Source organism: Toxorhynchites rutilus, chromosome 2 (assembly GCF_029784135.1).
Source record: "Toxorhynchites rutilus septentrionalis strain SRP chromosome 2, ASM2978413v1, whole genome shotgun sequence".
Classification (NCBI taxonomy): domain Eukaryota; kingdom Metazoa; phylum Arthropoda; class Insecta; order Diptera; family Culicidae; genus Toxorhynchites; species Toxorhynchites rutilus.
The window spans coordinates 56,199,839-56,223,219 of NC_073745.1; the positions used below are offsets into that span (position 1 = coordinate 56,199,839).

At 38.7% G+C, this 23,381-nt stretch overlaps 1 protein-coding gene across 7 annotated transcripts in view; it reads left to right on the plus strand.

Annotated features, from left to right (window-relative positions):
• Window positions 1-23,381, plus strand: part of LOC129770102 (RNA-binding protein fusilli) — a 261,350-nt gene that overhangs the window by 226,801 nt on the left and 11,168 nt on the right. For 5 of the 7 annotated variants that reach the window (XM_055772732.1, XM_055772736.1, XM_055772733.1 and 2 more), the window contains exons 8-12: window positions 1,599-1,731; window positions 1,791-1,928; window positions 1,995-2,210; window positions 4,273-4,515; window positions 4,602-12,311. In XM_055772732.1, coding sequence (XP_055628707.1) covers window positions 1,599-1,731; window positions 1,791-1,928; window positions 1,995-2,210; window positions 4,273-4,515; window positions 4,602-5,696 — 1,825 coding nt within the window. In that variant the 3' untranslated portion in view covers window positions 5,697-12,311. Of the gene's footprint in view, window positions 1-1,598; window positions 1,732-1,790; window positions 1,929-1,994; window positions 2,211-4,272; window positions 4,516-4,601; window positions 12,312-23,073; window positions 23,310-23,381 lie in introns of those variants that run through there. The other 2 variants (XM_055772738.1, XM_055772737.1) reach the window with 1 other exon arrangement.

The window sequence follows — 23,381 nt, forward strand, 5'->3', positions numbered from 1 at the left end:
TAGTTCCCGATTTATGCAGAAATTTGTGTTTCATTTCTATGGCAGCCTCCCCTTAGAGAGGTGGGAGGAGTGTTGAATCACCTTAGAAATGTTTCACGACCCCTAAAATCTCCACATGCCAAATTTGGCTCCATTTGCTTGATCAGTTTTCGGATTATGAAGAAATTTGTCTTTCATTTGTATGGCAGCTCCCCTTTAGAGAGGGGAGTGGAGTGTCTAACCACCGTAAAACATTTATTGCACCCTAAAACCTCCACATGCCAAATTTGGTTTCATTTGCTTGATTAATTCTCGAGTAATTCAGAAATTTGTGTTTTATTTGTATGGCAGCCCCCCTTAGAGAGGGGGGTGGAGAGTCTAACCACCATAGAAACATTTATTGCACCCTAAAACCTCAATATGCCTAATTTATGTTTCATTTGCCAGATTAATTCTCGAGTAATGCAGAAATTTATGTTTCATTTGTCTCAAACTATCACGAAAACCTTCCCCGGCCCCAAAAACCCCCTACATACCAATTTTCACGTTGATCGGTTCAGTAGTTTCCGAGTCCATAAGAATCAGACAGACAGACAGACAGAAATATATTTCTGTATGTATAGATACGAGTATTTACGTGCTCACGCAAAAAAAAGCGATTGTTGTTGACATATTAGCGCTAATTTATGTTTTTGAATAATTTAAGGTAATCAGTCACCTAGCCAGTCTTTTCTAGCCACCAGTTTTCTCGGGACCGAAAGGAGTGTTTTGGGTTGGCGGAAAAATATACTTCGCAAGACCACATGCTCGATGTCGTAATAGCCTTGGCGATTAACGCGTTTACATTAACTCATAAAATTAGTGATTTGAGGGGGATTATTGTCTGTAGTATGAAGACAATCACCAAAGATTCTGTTTTAGATGAATTTAAACACCATATAAGAAAGCCTCTGTGGAAAATTAAACATTAAAGTCGTCCTATCTGCTGTAGCACATTTTTTAAAATTCAGTTTCATAGAAGTATACGCGCTCGGAGAGGAAAATTGAACGCCCGGACGAGAGAGCGAGAATCGTAAAGCGTACGCCATAGAGATACTCATTCCCATGGAGCAAATTTTTGTTACGAGATATAAACAAAACGAGGAAGGAAAGTAACTCAATTATTCGAACTAGATTCAGTCCAGCAATGATTTGGTCAACTTAGAGTAACCAAGAGAAAATCATTTTGTTATGATGGGAGAGGATTCATCGTTAGTCGCAGTTTGTACAGATCGCGATCTGTGCAGTTTACGATTAATCGTAAATCGCATCATGCTCCCTTGTTTTCCATCCTTGTTTGGCACCCTTAACGAATGACGTAGTTCTAGGTCAAAAATCACGAATATATCTCTTCGAACAAGAGATTCAAATAAATTAATCCTCTGACTTACTATAAATTTTGTGAAGATTATACAATTATCAGTGAATTTCTATCATAAAGTATATTTTAGATCTTTGATCTGACCTCCAAACTACAACTCCTGAGCATGTTGTTGCATACATCGCTAAACAACGAGGAAACACTTAATACTAACATACTCACCCTTTTTGTTTTTGTTTGTTCTCGCTACTGTTTACAGAGGCGGCGTAGCGCTTTGCTTATCGCCACAGGGACGCCGTAACGGCGAGGCACTGGTACGGTTCATCTCGCAGGAGCACCGAGACATGGCGCTGAAACGACACAAGCACCACATCGGCAACCGTTACATCGAGGTAAGTGACGCAGTCTTTGCAAAAGACGGCAGTGAATGATCGATTCCGTTCCTTTCAAGGTATATCGAGCATCCGGGGATGACTTCCTGGCCGTTGCCGGTGGAGCATCCAACGAGGCACAAACATTCCTGTCCAAGGGGGCCCAGGTTATCATTCGTATGCGAGGACTGCCGTACGATTGTTCGGCGAAGCAAGTGGTAAGTGGCTCTTAGAAAACGCATGTTAGTTACTTGGTGCTACGATTTAATGCGTGGTGGTTTCAGCTGGAGTTCTTCGCCAATGGGGAAACCAGCTGCACGGTACTGGACGGCTCCGATGGGATACTGTTCGTGAAGAAACCCGACGGACGCGCCACCGGGGACGCGTTTGTGCTGTTCGCACAGGAATCCGATGCGCCAAAGGCGCTCTCGAAGCACCGCGAGTCGATCGGCCAGCGGTACATTGAGTTGTTCCGATCGACCACGGCTGAGGTTCAGCAGGTAGGATACACCGTTAGGTTAGATTCTATTTTACCAAGTTCCGTACCATTTGAAAACATTTTGCTCCCCCGTCTTGTTACTGGTAAGAGAGGAAATTCTCGTAAGTAGTAATGAGTCAAAAGAACTGAAGGTGGGTTGTATCTGTGATGTAACCGCAAGGTAGACGTAGGACTACCGTTGGCTCAGTAATCATTTGTTTGAAGTAGCATCTGAATCAATTCTCAATGAATGAATGAATGGATATGTTGAAAATTTGATGGTCTTGTAGATGTGTAGTGGATGAGCATAAGTTTTGTTTTTGGGTTACGAAAACGAGAGCTTTACGTTGGAGGCACAGAGCCTATATTGAGCCTAAATAACCTTTTTGTCGACTGAACGAAGTGACATGATAACCATTTCATTCGAAAGATGAAATTCATACGATTTATATGCTTTGAAAACAAACTATTGATAAAGACGAATGAACTCAAAAAGTTCTGATCGCACCCACCGCATCCACCACATAATAGGTTCGGATTTTCTGTTACCGTTTTGCATCTGCGCAGATGTTTCGTTCTGCGTTGGAGATGTAATTTTGCTAGGACATACTGAAAAACTACTTAGATATTCAAGAAGCTCAGTATTCCAGTTTCAGTGCTCTAGACAGTGAACAATCAACTGTACATGTTGATGTTTAGAATTAATTTGACAATCTACTCAAATTGCTTCGCGAAGCGTTCGCACTCCGCACTCAGTGAAAGCATTCATTTGTCGGCCCTTGTCATTGCTATCAAATATTTGTATCAAAGTGTTTTATTATTAAATTTCTTCAACGTTTGTGCTTCGTAGCTCGGTTGTGTCTTGAACATCACCCTTTTTAATGCATCTTTTGTTTTCTTAGCGGCCCGCTGCACCAACACGTGTTTGTGGCCCCTATGAAAAAAAAAGGTTGAGTACCGCTGCCCTAGGTTAATGAAGGAAGGGGTGTGTGAACTGCTAACTGCTTCTTCTTCTTCTTCTTCAATGGCACTAACGTTCCTAGAGGAACTTCGCCGTCTCAACGTAGTATTACTTGCGTCATTTTTATTAGTACTTAGTTGAGATTTCTATGCCAAATAACACGCCTTGAATGCATTCTGAGTGGCAAGTTCTAGAATACGCGTGATCACAGTGCAAGTCGGAGGAAATTTCTTTGACGAAAAATTCCCCCGACCAGAACGGGAATCGAACCCGAACACCCGGCATGTTAGTTATGACGCTAACCACTCGGCCAAGGGAGCACTGCTAACTGCTACTTGCCTAATTATTTTGTATCTTGTTCATTAACTGGATTATTAGTATGTTTGATTATAATGAAAACGTTTATCTTCAAAAAGTATAACGCGTAGACATTTTATCTTTCGAATGAAGTGTTTTTTTTTATCCCATTTATTTATTTAAGGCTCATTAGCATTTTAGCTGTAACAGAGCCGAATTTTAATCGTGTACATGTCACATGGTTATCATATCTATAATTAGCACATTACACAGTTGCCATTCGCCAGTATTCCTTCTATTCCATTACATATGGTACATTCACACAGTAGCCATTTAGGCGTAAGGGTATTCTTTCTGTTCTTCCATTATCCAGTTGGAGCACCGGACAGCGGAGACAGTTGTTTGATCATTGTTGAGTTATTTATAGAACAGTAGCCCGATGTGTCTGGCAGAGCAGAGCAGTTGTATGGATGAATCGATCTTATTTCGACCGTGGATCGATCTCCATCGCTGATGATTGTTGCGTGGACGTAGCTATTCTGTAACAACACAAAGATGGTCAATGAGGGCCCTGAGTTTTGAACTCACGATCGATCGCTTACTAAGCGAACCCGCAACCAATGTGGCTACGGTGACCCCCTCGAATGAAGTGTTGATCATACCACGGTATTAACGCTCAAAATCTTGTTTCTCCAGTGGAACGCTCTCGTTTTCGAAACTTTAAACTCACCCCAGTATGGGAATGAAAAGACGTAGTCCTACGTCAAAAAAAAATCTAATCACACGTGGATGAACGATTTTTTGATTGCTTTCGTTGCACTTGTAGGTTCTGAACCGCTCGATGGATCCCAAAACATACGAACAGTCGCAGCCCCCGCTAATTGCAGCGTTGCCGCCGTTGCAAATGCCGTTGCTTCCGCAGCACGTTATCACTAGTGGGACGGAGAAGAACTGTATCCGGCTGCGGGGACTCCCGTACGAGGCGAAGGTCGAACACATCCTGCATTTCCTGGAGGACTTCGCAAAGCACATTGTCTACCAGGGAGTGCACCTGGTGTACAACGCTCAGGTAAGTGGCGCTGTTTCCGCTGGGAGGCTAGATAACGTAGCTTTTGGTCGATGGTAACCCATTGGTAACACTTTGTCACGTCGCAGGGTCAGTTTAACGGGGAAGCATTCATTCAGATGGACTCGGAGACGGCTGCTTACCAGTCAGCCCAGCAAAAGCATCACAAGAACATGATGTTCGGCAAGAAACAACGATACATCGAAGTGTTTCAGTGCTCCGGCGACGACATGAACATGGTGCTGAACGGTGGATTCCAGCAACCGACGAATATTTCGAAGCCATCGCTACTCTCACCCGGTATGTTACCATCTGCGCAACAACCACCAACACAAAGTTCACAAACACTTGCGCTATCGCAGCTCCCGCTGAATGTTCCCCCTCCGCTCACACTGTCGATTCCTCCCCCAAGTCCCCAACTGCTAGCACAACAGCAAGCTCACTTTATAGCCCAGCAGAGTCTGATGGCGCGACAGGCAGCAGCCGCTGCAGCTGCGGCCCAGCAGCAGGAACAGCTTCTGCTGCAAAATCTAGCCGTATATTCAACGGGTGCTTCGAGTTCTCCGGTTGTGTCGCAAGCGCCTCCAACTTACGCTACTGCCAATGCTGCCGCTCACCAAGCCAACAATCTTCACATGATGCATGGCCACGGTCAAACGGCCACTACGGCGTTGCACCAGGCGGCTGGTCAACTTCCAACGGCCACTCATACAGCTGCAGCCCATGCGGGTGCTCAATATCCACATTTTGTTTTCATGCCACGCCACATGATTGGTCCCGGTGGTTTCCCAATGGGCTTTATGCCACATGCTATCAGTCCGATGCACTTTCCTGGTGCTGCCGCAGCCGCGGGATCAAACGCTGCGTACGCCCACAATCCTCTTGCCGCCCATGCGGGACTCCACGCAAGTCCGCTTGCCCACCAGGGAGCTCCAGCACAATCCCACAACCATGCCGTAGCCATTAATGCGCAATCCGCGGCGGCTGCAGCAGCTGCCAGCACCATGCTTCCGGCGAGTATCAAACGGTCGTACGACAATGCCTTCCGCAGCGAGCAAACCCAGCTAAGCGCGGCAACCGGATCGAAGCGCCCGTTCCACGGCGGGAATCAAGCGGCAGCGGCAGCGGCGGCCGCATCTGCAGCTGCTGCTCTCTATTCGCCCTACTACCACCCTCATATATGAGAACACGCACACACACGCACACACATCCTAGGTTAGGCTTTTACACAATTTGTTGTCGTATTAGCTATTAATATATTTAGAGAGAGAGAGCTAAAGTTGAATTTTAAGTACTCTTGTACTAATGCTTTTACCAATATACATATATTTTTTTTGCTTACATAATTTATGAATTTAATGTGAATTAATGATAGTTGAAAACTAGCAAATTACTAAAACAATGAAAAAAATAATGAAGCAAAACATTCCATCCACTGCGACTTGATGCAGCTCCAAGACATTTATCGCAAGGTCGATTGTACATAACTCTAAAAGACTCTCTCCAATCGAAAGACGCTACTAAATCGTACTTATAAGAGAAGATTCATATATAGCTATATATTTTTTGATTTATATATTTTATTAACGAATATTACTGTACTTATGCGATAGCGAGAATGTTGTGCTAACAAACAAACTTTCCAAATCTCCCCAAATCCTATTCCAATCATTCTCCCAACAACACACGGTCTCCCCACCCTTTAGAACTACGAATTAACACCATTCTTCTGGGAAAGCAGACGCCAAACTCTCATATCTTTGTGGAATCAAATACTGACACCCAAAAGCAAATCAAATCGAAACCCCAAAACACACACAATAATCCCCATAGTGCTGCGCTGTTTGTATGTAAAGGAGGTTGTGAGATTATCATCTGTCTACACTCTACTGCTCGAGTTCTTTCCAACGGGGGTGTCGGGACCGCTGTAATTTTAAGCCAAAAGTGTATCCGGAGGATTATTATTCATTGTGAGAGTTGAAGTGCGCTTGATGCGACATCTGAGCGGAACAGAAGGACATCATTGATATTTTTTTTTCTTTCTTATTATTTACTATTTGGTTTGCAATGTTAGATTTAGTGTGTACACGTAAAACGGATAGATATTTAATTGCATTAGGGTTCACTCTGGAGTATTGTGTTTTAACCGTGAATTGTTTTTTTCTTTATATTAGTACCCTCTTTAAACATGCAATTGAACAATGAGCCTAGTATATAGTTGGAGTATGTTCGTGGAATTTATGATGAATGGATGAAATTAACCTTAACAAAACAAAACGCAATTGTTCTTTCTCGAATATACATATGGTTTGTATATGTTAAAATCGTACAATTAACACATTCCACGTGATGGTACAGCGCGCGCGTTTGCCCTTCTCAAAAACCATGAAACTACAGTCACATGAGTGCACACACACAAATACACATACATACACACACGCGCGCATCCAAACGCATACGCACATACGAAAAACACCCAATGTGACTGTGTACATCATTACCTTCTAACACAATTTGTTACTTCCGCTCCATTAGTTTCTTAAAGGAGGAGGCACGATGTTCCTCACACCGTCATTAGTTCTATAAAATTTCTCTGAAAATTTAGTATACCAGTCTATTTGTTGGATTATCCCCTGCAAATTTTGGAAAAAAAATCGTGAGGGCCATTTTTGGGTTAAACTCTTTTGAAATGCTAAGAGGGAATTTCCGCCTGGAAAGTCGAAAAAATTTCGTGATTTTGTTAGGAATAATGTAAAGTTTTGGTTATTGTTTAAGGTATATTTGAAGATGTACTTTCCATTTTTTGAGTGCACGAATAATGCAGTTTGTATGAAAATTACAGTGAACGTATTTCTTACTATGAAAAGGGTGTAAACAAGCCATTGTTTCTATTCATTTTTAAATTTATATTACTCCAAATCATTCTTGTTTCAAACACAGTGATTCAGTTTAGGAAATAAAAAAGTGAACGGTATAAAAACAAAACATTGTAAATGAAGTGATCCTCGTGGATACTATATCTCAATATTTAGTATGTCCTCCATGATTCTCCATTACTGCCATCAATCGTTTGGGCATACTTTCGACCAAACTATGCAACATTTGTTGAGCAATCGCATCTGTGAATAATCCAGCTATGTAGGGTATATAATCTTGCCCAGGAACTCGGTAACACATCTTAACACTATTGCGGCTGGAACGAGAAAGGGGCCTGATTTCCTGTGTGATGTTTTCACGTCAACTGTCAGGCCGAGCTCAAGGTTTGCTCGTCGAGTTGTTGTGATCGTGGTATGTACGATTTGTGCGATGAGCGAATAAGTGAGACAGTTATAGCTGGCAGTGGTGTCAATGTGAATTCTGAGATCCACACATCTTCCCTCCTCTCTGAAAAAAAAACATAAATCTGGGGAATGAATTGGAGAAAACTTGTCTCTTTTCAGTCTTTTTTTATTTTCGATATTTCATGTCACCCACAAATGACAGCATTTTATTTTAAATCGTTTTCTTTCGGTGTTATCTGATTCCTCTTCGATATTGTCTGTTTTTATCGCAGTTTTTGTTAGTGTACGGTCAATCAAAATATTCCTACCTTCCACCTCTGCAAACATTCTTCAGTCTTCTCCACTGTCTTCATTCATATTTTGTATCCACGAATCGATTCCAATGTTCCCACATTTTATTGGAAAGAATATTATTAAGGAACGGTTGATAGTTCTCCCAGCGGATATTTCTCGTGCTAGATGATGGTCCTGGAATTACATTACCGATGCTAAAGCTACGGTCAATTTCGCTAGGTCCTTTTTTTGGGTCCGTTTAACTGGTTTCAATTCAAAGCTTCCACGAACCGGTTTATGGTGGTTTCCATTTGCTTCATTCGCTCGTATTATTCGTGATAACCGTTTCGCATCGCCGATATCTTTACACCCTTATATGTGCCTAATCCTTCGTTGCCACCATTTTCAAAGATGGTTTCCTCTTTTTTATCACGCTCGATACCGCAGCTGTCATTCTCACTGCATCCCAAGTTACACCGCCCCTTTTCTGTTCCTTCGTAGTCCGATCCGATCGATAAAATCTCATCGATTTTTTTTCGAGTCACGTTGAAATTCAGGAGTGCGAACCTACTTCTCACGGAACATATATTAATCTAGTATCTTCATCATTTCAATTCCAACTGAACTTAGCGCGCTCTTCTCGATCCGCTATCAATTAAACTTAACGCGGTCGTTCCGATCCGCTTTCAATTAAACTTAACGCGGTCGTTCCGATCCGCTTTTAATTAAATCCAGTGCGGTCGTCTCGATCCGCTTTCAATTGAACCTGGTACGGACGTCTCGATCCGCTTTCAATTGAACCTGACACGGTCGTCTCGATCCGCTTTCAATTGAACCCAATGCGGTCATCTCGATCCGCTTTCAATGTAATGTAATGGCTTTTTCTTTTTGGAGAAGCTTTGTAGACCTGATTCACGAAGTCGGTTGCTCACGGTGCGACACCCAACCAGTGTTGCCACACGTACAGATTTATCTCGAAAGGTACAGATTTTCAGTGCAGATTCTGTACGGTACAGAGTACAGATTTTCTTCAAAAAGTACAGATTGGTACAGACTTTTTCCACGTTTCAAATTTCCTACATTTGAACAAAACAGCATTGAGCTACAAAACGAATTTTATGCCGCAGTATCGCTTGGTGCTGCTGATCATAAAAACATTTACAATGCAATACAGGCAAACCTTTTTTTTGTGCGGGAGATAGGGACCGCATAAAAAAAATCGTGCAAAACTTCACCAGTAGCTTTAAAAAACCATGTTCGGTACACATTTCGAAAAAAAACTTTTTTTTTGCGGTAGATAGGGACCGCATAAAAAAAGTTTCCCACAAGAAAATAACTCAAATCCACGCCGTTCACCGTTCAATTTCCTTTTAGATATCATGTCATGCCAAAAAAAAAAAAATTTAGAGCGTTTGATGGGAGGAGGGGATTGATTTCAAAAGTGGATAATTAAGACGCAAATATCTTTTTTCGCACTGAAATGCATATAAACCATCGAAAAAAACTAAATGGACGATAAATTCGTCAAATATGCTTCTTTTAATATACCGCAAAAAAATCGCACAAGAACAGAAAACCGCACAAAAAAAATCACAAAAAAAAATTCGCACAAAAAAAGGTTTCACTGTAATTGATCAGTTTCATGTGAACGAAATTCCCAACTAACGACTAACGAATTCGAAGTAATACAGGAAATTTCGAAACATTTTTCGTGGCGCAAATGAGAAAAAACTCGATTTCGATGATCCGACGCTCAATGTGACGTGGCAATGTTAAAATTTTAACGGTTTAAAATTAAAATTAATCTTTTTGTTAAATAATAGTATACAATTTAGATTCAGAAAAACTATGTATAAGCATCATCGAACACACAAATGACTTGACTTGCAAATGTAAATGAAGTAAATAAATGAGTATTTTTCATGCTAATTAAATAGATTTTTCTCTACAACGAATATTTTCGATTGTACATATTTTTGGAAAAAAAAGTACAGATGAGAAAGATTTTCAACCTCTCTGGTACAGATTAAAATGTGGCAACACTGCACCCAACTTTTCCCGGATCACCCGACATGATTTATCGGGATCATCTAAATATCATATAATATTTACATAGTTTGGAAACATCTCATGTTGACAAACAATGACAAACAAACAACACAATGTTTCGGCAAATATTTCAAGGAGATCGAATGAACCAGCCTTGTTTACTTCTTATATTCCGACAGTAAATCGACAGAGCTTCAGACGAAATTTGCTCTCGCGTAAATATGCGTGAACATGCAGTGTAGTTGTATTTGTTGCATCAAGGAATCCTGACTGGAAGGTCGGCCACTTGATTACACGACTCTGCATCGTTGTGCATCCGCTCCGTTTATACTAGACTCTGCAACCGCACATCATCCACAGATTTCATCTTCTCGGCAAAGTTCCTGCCGCACAACGATACCGACACAGTGATGTTCATGCTGATCCAGTAAGATCCTATCGTCACTCGGAAATTTAGCGATCTACAGTTCCAGCTACCGAGTTTCCTGCCAAATGTTCTAATCTATGTTCTTTTCTTGATTATTCGTAGGTTTGATCTTTCACCATGTTATCTCACAAGGTTAGAAATTCCTAACCTTGCGACGGGGCTATTGGGTGAGGACACCGTATTTCATTCATTAGCTCTAATAATGATCCTTTATCACTTGCACTTGGGATGCCCTTCTTCGGTTGTTTTTATCCATGATTTTATTCAATAAAACAATCGTAAGTCAGCGTCAACTGCTCTTATTAGGATGAAAGTGAAGCCTTGACGTTTGCTATGTTAATCCGTCTTAAATTGAAATAATTTGTCGGACATCGGAACGGTTTCATTCGTTAGAACTGACAACTAGCTATTTAAAAAAATCATGGTAAGAATCGGAAACATCTAACGATATCTAAATGGAAAAACTCAGAAATGGTTAACACGATTTTTTCTTCGATTTTGATCAGAGGTCTTGAATAGTCCAACGAATTGACTGGTATCCTCTCAACTCAAGAAGTTTTTTTCTATATTAATTGTATGAGAATCACCGTGGATAGTTTTTTACTTTTTAACCTATACATTTAGATTTGTAAGTGTTGTCGTGATCGTATTTTCAGTACAATTGTTATGCCCAGAATCCGCAGGATCCAAGAGAGGCACATTTCGAACGAACGTTTTTTCATCTCACCTGGTTATGGTTTTTACAGCATTTGGCACAAAAAAACTAAATCTCTGTACGAAATGTGTTTCACTGTTCTCGATCACCGGGTTAGTAACGCTGCTTTGATGAACATTTTCCCTCTATATATTACAAAACAACAAAAAGCGCATTGTACAACTTTGACACAAAGTAGAGGATAACATGGGTTTTCCCCTCCGTATAATGCAAACAGAAAGACAACAACGGAAAAAGGAACAAGTTGTGTTAATGTAAAACTCTGGTCATGAGGGCTTCGACGTGATATAATTTCCCATAACGTCCGAATCGCTGCTCAAACACTGGAGAACATTCCTTAGCCGATTCCGTACTAGAATTAAAAAACCACAAAACGTTTGAGCAGCGATTCGGGCGCGCAAAAGCAGGCGGCCTAACTCTGTACCACCCCCTCTCCTAATTTTTAAGCTAGTTTGTAATATCAGAAATATCGACAACGGATAAAAAACACTCTCATATCAGCTCTCCAAGACAGAACGGGAAATTCAGATGCAAGAAAATTTGGTTGATGGGCTTTATCTCATCCTGTGCTTTCATGTTTTTTTTCTTTTAATTATTCTCTGCATATTATTATACTACTTACGGGTAGCCGGGAAATCGTTACTATTTGTTGATCGGTTGTAATCGTTGCTCTTGTTTTCTTGTTGTTGATGTTGTTGTAATTCAAAAGTTGTTCTTAACCTATTCAAAGTACCAGTGTAGTGTGCACACTCTGAGTTTTCTTTCCAATACACCAAGAATTCTTCCGTTTGGATTTTGCTCCTTTCTGTCTTCCGGCGAACGAGGGGGCGCCACACGCATTCCGGAGAGAATAAAACATTTAAGCAAAAAACAAAATGGAAGACAGTTAGAGATGTTCATGGTGATATTTTGTTATTTTCGTTTTCTTCTTCCTTCCTGACCCCGCGCTCGGCTCAAAAGTATACATTTATAGCTCTTTTTTAATGTGTCTGTGTAAGCGTATGATGATATGTACCAAGTAGATTTAATGTCGTTTTTTCTTTATTCTATTTTTCATATACATATATTTTTAGTTTAAGCAAAGGACAGATAAAAATTTAATACATTTAATATTACATAACAAACAAGCAAAAAAAAATCAATAACGTGGTTACAGTTTTATTCACAATACACTATTTTGTTTTTCTCTTGCGCATCACCACCATCTGGTTCTAGTGTGCGTGGCTGGTGTTTACTACTAGATATGAGGGGCTGGATGTAAGCTTTTGATTGAACTGAATGAGCTTCCCGAAGCGTGATTAGTCGCTAACAAATTTTACATAATTCGTATTCATTACTAACAATCTTCCACGTTTGGGCAAAGTGAATCTTTGGATTTTTTTGAATTTTTGTTATTTTTTAAATTTTAGATTCCTTGAATTTTTGGATTCTTTGAATCTTGGGATTCTTCGAATCTTTGGATTCTTTGAATCTTTGAATTCTTTGAATCTTTGGATTCTTTGAATCTTTCAATTTTCTGAATCTTTGGATTTTTTTAATCTTTGAATCTTTGTATTCTTTGAATCTTTGGATTATTTGTATCTTTGGATTTTTTGAATCTTTGGATTCTTTGAATCTTTGGATTTTTTGAATCTTTGGATACTTTGAATCTTTGGATTCTCTGAATCTTTGGATTCCCTGAATCTTAGAATCCTTTGAATCTTTTGATTCTTTGAATCTATGGATTATTTGAATCTTTGGATTCCTTGAATCTTTAGATTCTTTGAATCGTTGAATTCTTTGAATCTCTGAATTCTTCGAATCTTTGGACCCTCTGACTCTTCAATCTGAATCTTTGGATTCTTTGAATCTTTCGATTCTTCAAATGTTTAGAATTTTGAATCTTTGGATTTTTGATTTTTTGGATTCTTTGAATCTTTAAATTTTTTGAATCTTTCGATTCTTTGAATCTTTGGATTTTTTGAATCTTTGGATTCTTTGATTCTTTGGATTCCTTGAATCTTTGGATTCTTTGAATCTTTAGATTCTTTGAATCTTTAGATTCTTTGAATCGTTGAATTCTTTGAATCTCTGGATTCTTTGAATCTTTGGATTCTCTGAATCTTTGAATTCTTTGAATCTTTGAATCTTTGGATTCTTTGAATCTTCGGATTTTTTTAATCTTTGGATTTTTTTTATTTTTTTGCATTTTTGAATCTTTAGATTCATCGAATCTTTGGATTTGTTGATACTTCGAATTCTTTGAATATTTGGATTCTTGTAATCTTTGGATTCCTTGAATCTTTGGTTCTTTGAATCTTTGGATTTTTTGAATCTTTGGATTCTTCGAAGTTTTTGATTTCTTGAATCTTTGGATTCATTGAATCTTTGGATTCTTTGAATCTTTGGATTCTTCGAATCTTTATATTCTTTGAATCTTTGGATTTTATGAATCTTTAGATTCTTTGAATCTTTGGATACTTTGAATCTTTGGATTCTCTGAATCTTTGAATTCTTTGAATCTTTGAATTCTTTGAATCATTGAATTCTTTAAATCTTTGAATTCTTTGAATCTTTATATTCTTTGAATCTTTAGAATTTTGAATCTCTGGATTTTAGGTTTTTTGGATTCTTTGAATCTTTGGGTTTTTTGAATCTTTGGATTCTTTGAATCTTTAGATTCTTTGAATCGTTGAATTCTTTGAACCTCTGGATTTTTTGAATCTTTGGATTTGTTAATAATTCGAATTCTTTGAATATTTGGATTCTTGTAATTTTTGGATTCCTTCAATCTTTGGACTTTTTAAATCTTTGGGTTCTTTGAATCTTTGGATTCTTTGAATCTTTGGATTCTTTGAATCTTTGGATTCTTTGAATCTTTGGATTCTTTGAATCTTTGGATTCTTTGAATCTTTGGATTCTTTGAATCTTTGGATTCTTTGAATCTTTGGATTCTTTGAATCTTTGGATTCTTTGAATCTTTGGATTCTTTGAATCTTTGGATTCTTTGAATCTTTGGATTCTTTGAATCTTTGGATTCTTTGAATCTTTGGATTCTTTGAATCTTTGGATTCTTTGAATCTTTGGATTCTTTGAATCTTTGGATTCTTTGAATCTTTGGATTCTTTGAATCTTTGGATTCTTTGAATCTTTGGATTCTTTGAATCTTTGGATTCTTTGAATCTTTGGATTCTTTGAATCTTTGGATTCTTTGAATCTTTGGATTCTTTGAATCTTTGGATTCTTTGAATCTTTGGATTCTTTGAATCTTTGGATTCTTTGAATCTTTGGATTCTTTGAATCTTCGGATTCTTTGAATCTTTGGATTTTTTAATCTTTGGATTCTTTCTGGGTTTTTTGAATCTTTGGATTCGTTGAGTCTTTGGATTCTTTGAATCTTTGGATTCCTTAAATCTTCGATCCTTTGAATCTTTGGGTTTTTTGAACCTTTGGATTCTTTGAATCTTTGGATTCTTTGAATCTTCGGATTTTTTAATCTTTGGATTCTATCTGGGTTTTTTGAATCTTTGAATTCATTGAGTCTTTGGATTCTTTGAATCTTGGGATTCTTTGAATCTTTGGATTCCTTAAATCTTCGATCCTTTGAATCTTTGGATTTTTTGAACCTTTGGATTCTTTGAATCTTTGGATTCTTTGAATCTTCGGATTTTTTAATCTTTGGATTCTTTCTGGGTTTTTTGAATCTTTGGATTCATTGAGTCTTTGGATTCCTTGAATCTTCAGATTTTTTAAATCTTTGGATTCTTTGAATCTTTGGATTTTTTGAATCTTTGGATTCTTTCTGGGTTTTTTGAATCTTTGAATCTTCGGATTTTTTAATCTTTGGATTCTTTCTGGGTTTTTTGAATCTTTGGATTCATTGAGTCTTTGGATTCTTTGAATCTTTGAATCTTTGGATTCCTTAAATCTTCGATCCTTTGAATCTTTGGATTTTTTAAACCTTTGGAATCTTTGAATCTTTGAATTCTTTGAATCTTTGGATTATCTGAATCTGTGGATTTTGAATCTTTGGATTCTTTGAATTTTTGGATTCTTTGAATCTTCGGATTTTTTGAATCTTTGGATTCTTTGAATCTTTGGATTCGTTGATACTTCGAATTTTTTGAATCTATGGATTCTTTTAATCTTTGGATTCCTTTGGATTCTTTGAATCTTTGAATCCTCTGAATCTTTGAAAAAAAAATCTTTGGATTCTTTGAATCTTTGAATTTTCTGAATCTTTGGATTCTTTGAATCTTTGTATTCATTGAGTCTTCAGATTTTTTGAATCTTTGGATTCTTTGAATCATTGGATTCGTTGATACTTCGAATTTTTTGTATCTTTGGATTTTTTTAATCTTTGGATTCCTTGAATCTTTGGATTCTTTAAACCTTTGGATTCTTTGAATCTTAGGATTTTTTTTATTTCTTTGGATTCTTTGAATATATGGATTCCTTGAATCTTCAGATTTTTTAATCTTTGGATTCTTTGAATCTTTGGATTTTTTGAATCTTTGGATTCTTTGAATCTTGGGATTCTTTGAATCTTCGGATTTTTTAATCTTTGGATTCTTTCTGGGTTTTTTGAATCTTTGGATTCATTGAGTCTTTGGATTCTTTGAATCTTTGAATCTTTGGATTCCTTAAATCTTCGATCCTTTGAATCTTTGGATTTTTTAAACCTTTGGATTCTTTGAATGTTTGAATTCTTTGAATCTTTGGATTATCTGAATCTGTGGATTTTGAATCTTTGGATTCTTTGAATTTTTGGATTCTTTGAATCTTCGGATTTTTTGAATTTCTTTGAATCTTTGGATTCGTTGATACTTCGAATTTTTGGAATCTTTGGATTCTTTTAATCTTTGGATTCCTTTGGATTCTTTGAATCTTTGAATCCTCTGAATCTTTGAAAAAAAAAATCTTTGGATTCTTTGAATCTTTGAATTTTCTGAATCTTTGGATTCTTTGAATCTTTGTATTCATTGAGTCTTCAGATTTTTTGAATCTTTGGATTCTTTGAATCATTGGATTCGTTGATACTTCGAATTTTTTGTATCTTTGGATTTTTTTAATCTTTGGATTCCTTGAATCTTTGGATTCTTTAAACCTTTGGATTCTTTGAATCTTAGGATTTTTTTTATTTCTTTGGATTCTTTGAATTTAAGCAATCTTTCAATCTATAAATCTTCATATATTTTAATCTGAGAATCGGAGAACCTGACAAACGAAGAATCTGATAATTTGGGGATCCTAAAATCCGAGAATCTGAGATTTTGAGAATCTTAGAATCTGAGAATCTTAGAATCTGAGACTTTGAGAATCAGAGAATCTGTGAATCTAAAAATTGGAGAATCTGACAATTCGAGCATCTATGTAAGAGAAAAGAATGTTCCACAGTTCTTGAGAATGCATCAACGAAATCTTTTTGTTTTTAGAAACTTGGAAAAACAGTTCGCAGTGATAAACTCATGATGCCAAACAAATTATACCTACGACCCAGTGACTGAACACGACTCTGGGGAACTTCCCCCTTGAACCAACATTACTATTACTATTACAGAAGCTCATTCAGATGCCCAATCATCGGATCTCGTATCCCTCTCATACCGAAAGTAAACGCAACTTCTCTCCCTTCCGCTGCTTTAATTTTTTTGCTAAATGGATAGTGCCTGCAATCACTCATCATTGTGGTGGTATCGGTGGTCGAACTTCTAGCGGTTGTCGCGTACTGTCATACTTGTCATTGTTGTTGGCTGTTATTACTATTGTCCACGTTGAATGCTAATTATTGGTCTGATCTTGGTATAGAGAGTAACATGATTGACTAAAAACATTGGCCCCATGTAGTAGACGCAGAAGAGTAGATCTAATATATGCGGCAAGCAAGCAAGCAAAGTACGAAGGTGTATCCGCGTGTGCCTTTTACTAAAAACAATGGTATTATGCGGATGAATTTCCAGAAGAAGAGAAAAATAAAACTACCGCACTAACTAAACCCTTCAAATCTATGGTGCTATTTTCACCAAAAAAAGAACCGGAAAACCTCACAGCAACAATCGCTTGTCTCTCTGTATGTGTGTCATGATTTACCCGCAAAGCAATTGGTGAAGTGTGTTTGTGTGGTGGGTTATTTCTCACGTGGATCGGAACCATTTCAATTAACAGTGTATCGGTGGTGCGCGCTGGAAGGCATCTGGATAATAAATAGAGTACTCTACCAAAACTCAAAAGGTGGCAATAGTAAAATCACGAAAAATAAAAATAAACAAACAAACATAAATAAGAACACCCGCGCTCTAATAATACATCTAGCTGTCAAAAAACAATAAAATCAGAACAAAATCAAACGGAAGGATTTCACTACCCCTCCTTACCCGCATCGCAGCGTGTGATTTTTCCGGCAAGAGTACATTAGGTGGTTTGTGGGCAAACTCTCTCTCTTATCATGCAATGGTAACATAATATTATGTATAATTTGCATCTACCGGTGAGTGTTTTTAATTTATTTCGAATTTTGTACCTATACGCCTCTATCCACTGTTGTTTTATTTTATTTTTCTCACATTTTGTGTTTGTTTCTTTTTTCACAAGTCAATGTTTAGGTTATCATTCTATTTTTAAGTTTACATTTGTCTCTGTCCTTCACTGTTTACCTAACCCTATTGAGCACACATCCTAACTCTGTGCCATAACGCTTTTTATCCTTACTCTCTCATACCCCTTTTTGTTTTCCTAGTAAACACTTTTCCATTTTTGCTCCTGGTTAGTAGTTGTAGATTGGCGGGAAAATATTTACATGTGGGTAATGGCTTATGATAAACAACAACAACTCAGGAAAGCAATTTAACGTGCGTATGTTGTGTCCAGTGGAAATGCTTTTGTTACCCTATCCCGCCTACTATGGGCGATCCAACTGCGCAGAAAAGGTGTAATCCCGTGTTCAAAAAAGCAGCAATAAAAAAAGAAACTCTAACTGTAACATTTTTTTAGACATGGTAGCATGAGATTTAGCTATATCGTGAATGGTAGTTTGTTGGGGAATTTATTAGGTTATGTAACTACAAATGATGACCGGGCTTCAAACGACCTTGAAGAATCTGGGAGGCCTTTGAGCAATGTGACGACAGATCTTTTCAATATTTTTAATTTATTATATTTCAATATCTCAAAAAAGCTTCTTAAAAGAAATAATGTCAATTGATTTTTGTTTTCAAGAATTTGATGTTCCATCCTATCTCAAGAAAATTTCATTTCCTGTTTTCATAATTTCAGAACATCCCATGAAGAAATTAGATCTGCTTCATAACCCTTCTTCACACCTGCCCCTTGCCGGTAGTTCTCCAACCTCGTTCTTTATTAATTCTCGGCAAGTCCTCCTTCAACTTCCTTCATTCCTTCTGCTCGTTCGAGTAACATATTCTACTCATCGCACTCGCAATCAATGCTTACTTTCTTGATGCTTCTTTCGCTGTCCCGTTGCACCTTGCTGCATTTTCCTCCTGTTACTGGCCTTATTGTGATTGAGCGAAGTACACATCATCTCATCATATCAAGTCGATCCAATGCAACTAAAAAAATCAGAAAACGTTGCAACTGCATTCAGCACGATTGGTTCAGTTCTTCATAAGTGTCCACCAACGATTCCCCGACGCCTAGCCCTCTTCAAACACCTTCCATTCTTCGTGTCCGTTGAAAACTGCCGGCCGTATCGTTGAAGTTGGTTGGACCTTTGGAATTTGTGAACCACTACTATTAGGCACTACTTCCGTTGATTATGTGTGTCGCGGCTGATGCTGTCGGTTGCTATCAAGCGAGTGAAGCTAGACAGAAACGTCACCGTCGATTAGACCATTACTACCATGAAGAATTCTGTTACAGTATTAAGTCCAGTCAGTTATCGAGTTATCGAGATTCAGTAGGTTATACAAATCCGCTCTTATACCTTGTATACCTTTTGATCTACGCTGTTCACTGTTTTCCTTTGTTCCATTCCGCCACCAAATATAGATGATAAATTTTCCGTTCGAGGCCCGTTCAATTTCGGTTTACTTTCTCCAAGGTACATGATCCTATCCTGTATCAGATGTAAAAATTGAAATCCGTCGTTTTTTGTCAAAACCCGAGATTTTTTTTACAAAAAAAAAAGGTTCTATCCTTATTTTTGAAAGTATTGTCCGTCGGCAGCATACGAATTCCTCCTCTGAAGAATTGCTGGTCTCTCGAAGCGATCTACGAATCTATCCAATGTTTGGTCTCTTCGTAAGAACTCAAACACATATGTTGTGTCCGAGATGCTCCTTGTATTCGCTACTAAAACTCCTCTTCTGAAGCGATGAAACCATTCGAGACACGCACTTTCACTAATAGCGGTAACAACAATAATCAGATGTGTCAGAACAATTCTTAAAAGGTAGGAAAGCCTCTGCAACATCTGCGCGATCTATCTCTTTTGCTGTTGTTTATAGAGCACTCTTACGTCCCTACTTAGCGACTAGACACGGATGGTTCGTGCCGTAGGAGGCGGAACGGTTAAAATTTGGTCAACTTGAATTTATTTTTTTGTCAGGGTTATCACACTTATAGACTAATTGCCGAAAATATCGCCAAAAAAGTAGGGCTTTTGTCTCAGTGTCATTCGCTGCTTTTTTTATCAGTGTCACTTGCTTTTTTTTTCTTGGTAATCAACAGAGACTTCTGTCTCGGGGTCATTCACTCTTTTTTTTCAAATTTTCCCAACTAGAAAATCCACAAGTATATTGAATTAATTCAACAACAAAGCGACTTTTAATTCTAATTCTGGAAAACTTCAAGTGGACTGAATACATATTCAGCCCTATTCTGTATTCCGACGGATTTCCATTTCGTTCGAAACCGTTATTTCGTTCGAGTTATGATTCCGCATTTCCTATTTCGAACGTTTTGCCCATTGATTCTATGGTAGAGATGGGCAAAACGGTTTATTTCAGTGAGCGGCTCAGAGCTGTGCGCTCAATGAAAAGAGCCGGCTCATTTGAGCGGCTCGACGGCTCTTTTCAAGAACTGGTTTATTCGGATATGTAAAGAATGGAAGACGTAAAAAATAAGGTTTAAAACAATAATCAGTGCAGAGAAAAGTAAAAATATTACTTTACTAAAGGTTTTCTCTGAAACATTTCCATCACAATGATATTCTTTTTTTTTTATTTATAAACATTATCTTTCCAATGTTATATGATGGAAGTCTACTACATCTTTCACTGCAAACTTGTCTTGCTTTCGGAAAAACTCGCTCATATGGTACTGAAGTCGCCGGAATACATAATATTTTCAAAAAAAAGATAGAGCCGCGGAGAGATAAATTTCCTTTCATTCCACCAAAACGAAGGGTCGCTTAGTCTCAGCAAATGTGGTTCCGCTAAATGTTTATCTACAATAGATGTTGCAACAGCTTTTGGATCATGTGAAGATCGAAGATTGCCAACCAATGCATTAAACTCCTCCCATACAGATGACAGCGCTTCACCACCAACGATTTGTGGTAGTTTCGTATGTGTGTGTTCTATGGATGTCATTTTTAGCATACTTATCAACGGCTGGTGTGCATAGTTGTACTTTCTGTTGTCCCCAAAACCTTGCTGCTTGAAGCAAGGATCTAGCAGTATTTGTTAGGCTAAAGGGTGTGTCACATCAAATTGCATCACGGAAAAAATGCTGTAGAAATTCGCCCAGTAGACCGATCCTTTTGAAAATTTCAGACAGTAAAATAAAAACTATTAAACAACTTTTGGCATTTTCTTTTTATTCATACTTCGAGCCCAAGCCCGTATGCTCGCACCTTTCTCTTTTCCCCGTCCATAAGGTTCTGTACAACGTCAGGTTGTAGTTTTTTTTGAACAGAAATCCATTTTCTCTTGAAGTCCGCCTCCGATTTGACACCTTTTGGGTTCTTCCGGAGGGCCTGCTTCATAATCGCCCAATATTTCTCTATTGGGCGAAGCTCCGGCGCGTTGGGCGGATTCATTTCCTTTGGCACGAAGGTGACCCCGTTGGCTTCGTACCACTCCAACACGTCCTTTGAATAGTGGCACGAAGCGAGATCCGGCCAGAAGATGATCGGGCCCTCGTGCTGCTTCAATAGTGGTAGTAAGCGCTTCTGTAGGCACTCCTTAAGGTAAACCTGCCCGTTTACCGTGCCGGTCATCACGAAGGGGGCGCTCCGCTTTCCGCAAGAGCAGATCGCTTGCCACACCATGTACTTTATGGCAAACTTGGATAGTTTCTGCTTGCGAATCTCCTTCGGAACGCTGAATTTGTCCTCTGCGGAGAAGAACAACAGGCCCGGGAGCTGACGAAAGTCCGCTTTGACGTAGGTTTCGTCGTCCATTACCAGGCAATGCGGCTTCGTCAGAATTTCGGTGTACAGCTTCCGGGCTCGCGTCTTCCCCACCATGTTTTGCCTTTCGTCGCGGTTAGGAGCCTTCTGAACCTTGTATGTACGCAGGCCCTCCCGCTGCTTGGTCCGCTAGACGAATGAACTTGACAAATTCAGCTTATTGGCGACATCCCGGACCGAACTTCTCGGATCACGTCTAAACTGCTTAACTACGCGCTTGTGATCTTTTTCATTGACGGGGCATCCATTTTTGCCGTTCTTCACCTTCCGGTCGATGGTTAGGTTCTCGAAGTATCGTTTTAGTACTCTGCTGACCGCGGATTGGACGATTCCCACCATCTTACCGATGTCCCGATGTGACAACTCCGGATTCTCGAAATGAGTGCACAGGATTAATTCACGACGCTCTTTTTCGTTCGACGACATTTTTCCAAATTTACGAAAAATTGACAGTGAAGCATGGCCAACGTGATCTATACACTCTTATCTGATTATAAGCGAAAGCTGAAGATATAATTCCTAAAAATTAAATTTCTACAGCGTTTTTTCCGTGATGCAATTTGATGTGACACACCCTTTATATCTTCTTCTATCTATATAAATAAATATGTGTTGCCGAATGTTTTGATAAGAGCAAAACTCGAGAAAGGAATTGTCCGATTTAGAGCTCTTTTTTATTCTATCATATTTTCTGAATCAAACATTTATTCCATATAACGAAGAAACATATTATTTGCAGGTGGTTGAAAAATCTTGAACGAGAATTGTGTCTGAAAGTAATTTTATTTTGTAATGACGAGTTTTGCTAGAAGTACTAGGAATTTTACAGTAAAAGATAATTTATAAGGGTAGATTGGAAGATCAATCAATGAACAGTTTTGCGATTGGACCCACAAACGTGGGCTCAATAAGAAAACGTGGATGTGGTAACGAAAAATAAATTTTGGGCGAGACGAAGTTTGCAGGGTCAGCTAGTCACCCAATAAAGCTACCGAATGGGTATCCAAATATCGCTTGCCAAAGAAAATTATCAAATGTAAATTATCAAGTACCTATTGGGGTCACCCAAACAGTAAACAATACGTGAGCCCTGAGCGCGAGCCCTGCTTTTCGTTGCATATGCTCAATTTGTGTTGGTTGGAATAGGGTTGCCAGAGCCCCGATGTTTAGTTAAATCTCATGCTACACTTTTATTCGGCCCAAATCAATTAGGTTTATGGAAAAATCTGGAATTGCATTCACATTTCTCTGCACTATAATTCATAAGCTTTACAATAACGTTCGAAGCATTCGGGTTTTTCGATTTCAGACCAAACATTTTCCCACCAAAATGATATCCTCCTCTATTTCTTTTCTTTTATAATTTCTTCAAAACCTCATCCCTCCTCTTCAGCAGATTGTTCAATCTTGGTTACTCACAGTCTTCCTTTCTCTACCTACCATCGCATTGATACATATTATTTAGGTGGAACCATCGTTGGTGCTCCGTTCGGAGGATTCAGCCCATACGGGCCACCAACTGCGGCTGTGTTGCCTCCGCGAGCTCATCCCGCTGCTGCCTTCTACCCCCAGCCGATTCTGTACTGGGGCTACCCGAGTCCGCCAGTATCACCGACCGCTTATTACGGAGCGCCGGCTCCGCCTGCGCCACACCATATGCCACCCAATATGGCACCTCACCATCATCACCAACCGGCACTGGTAAGTTGGCAGTAGCGATTGTACCCTAGCTTCCCGGTATTCGACAGTGACGATAATATCCCCGCTTTTCTC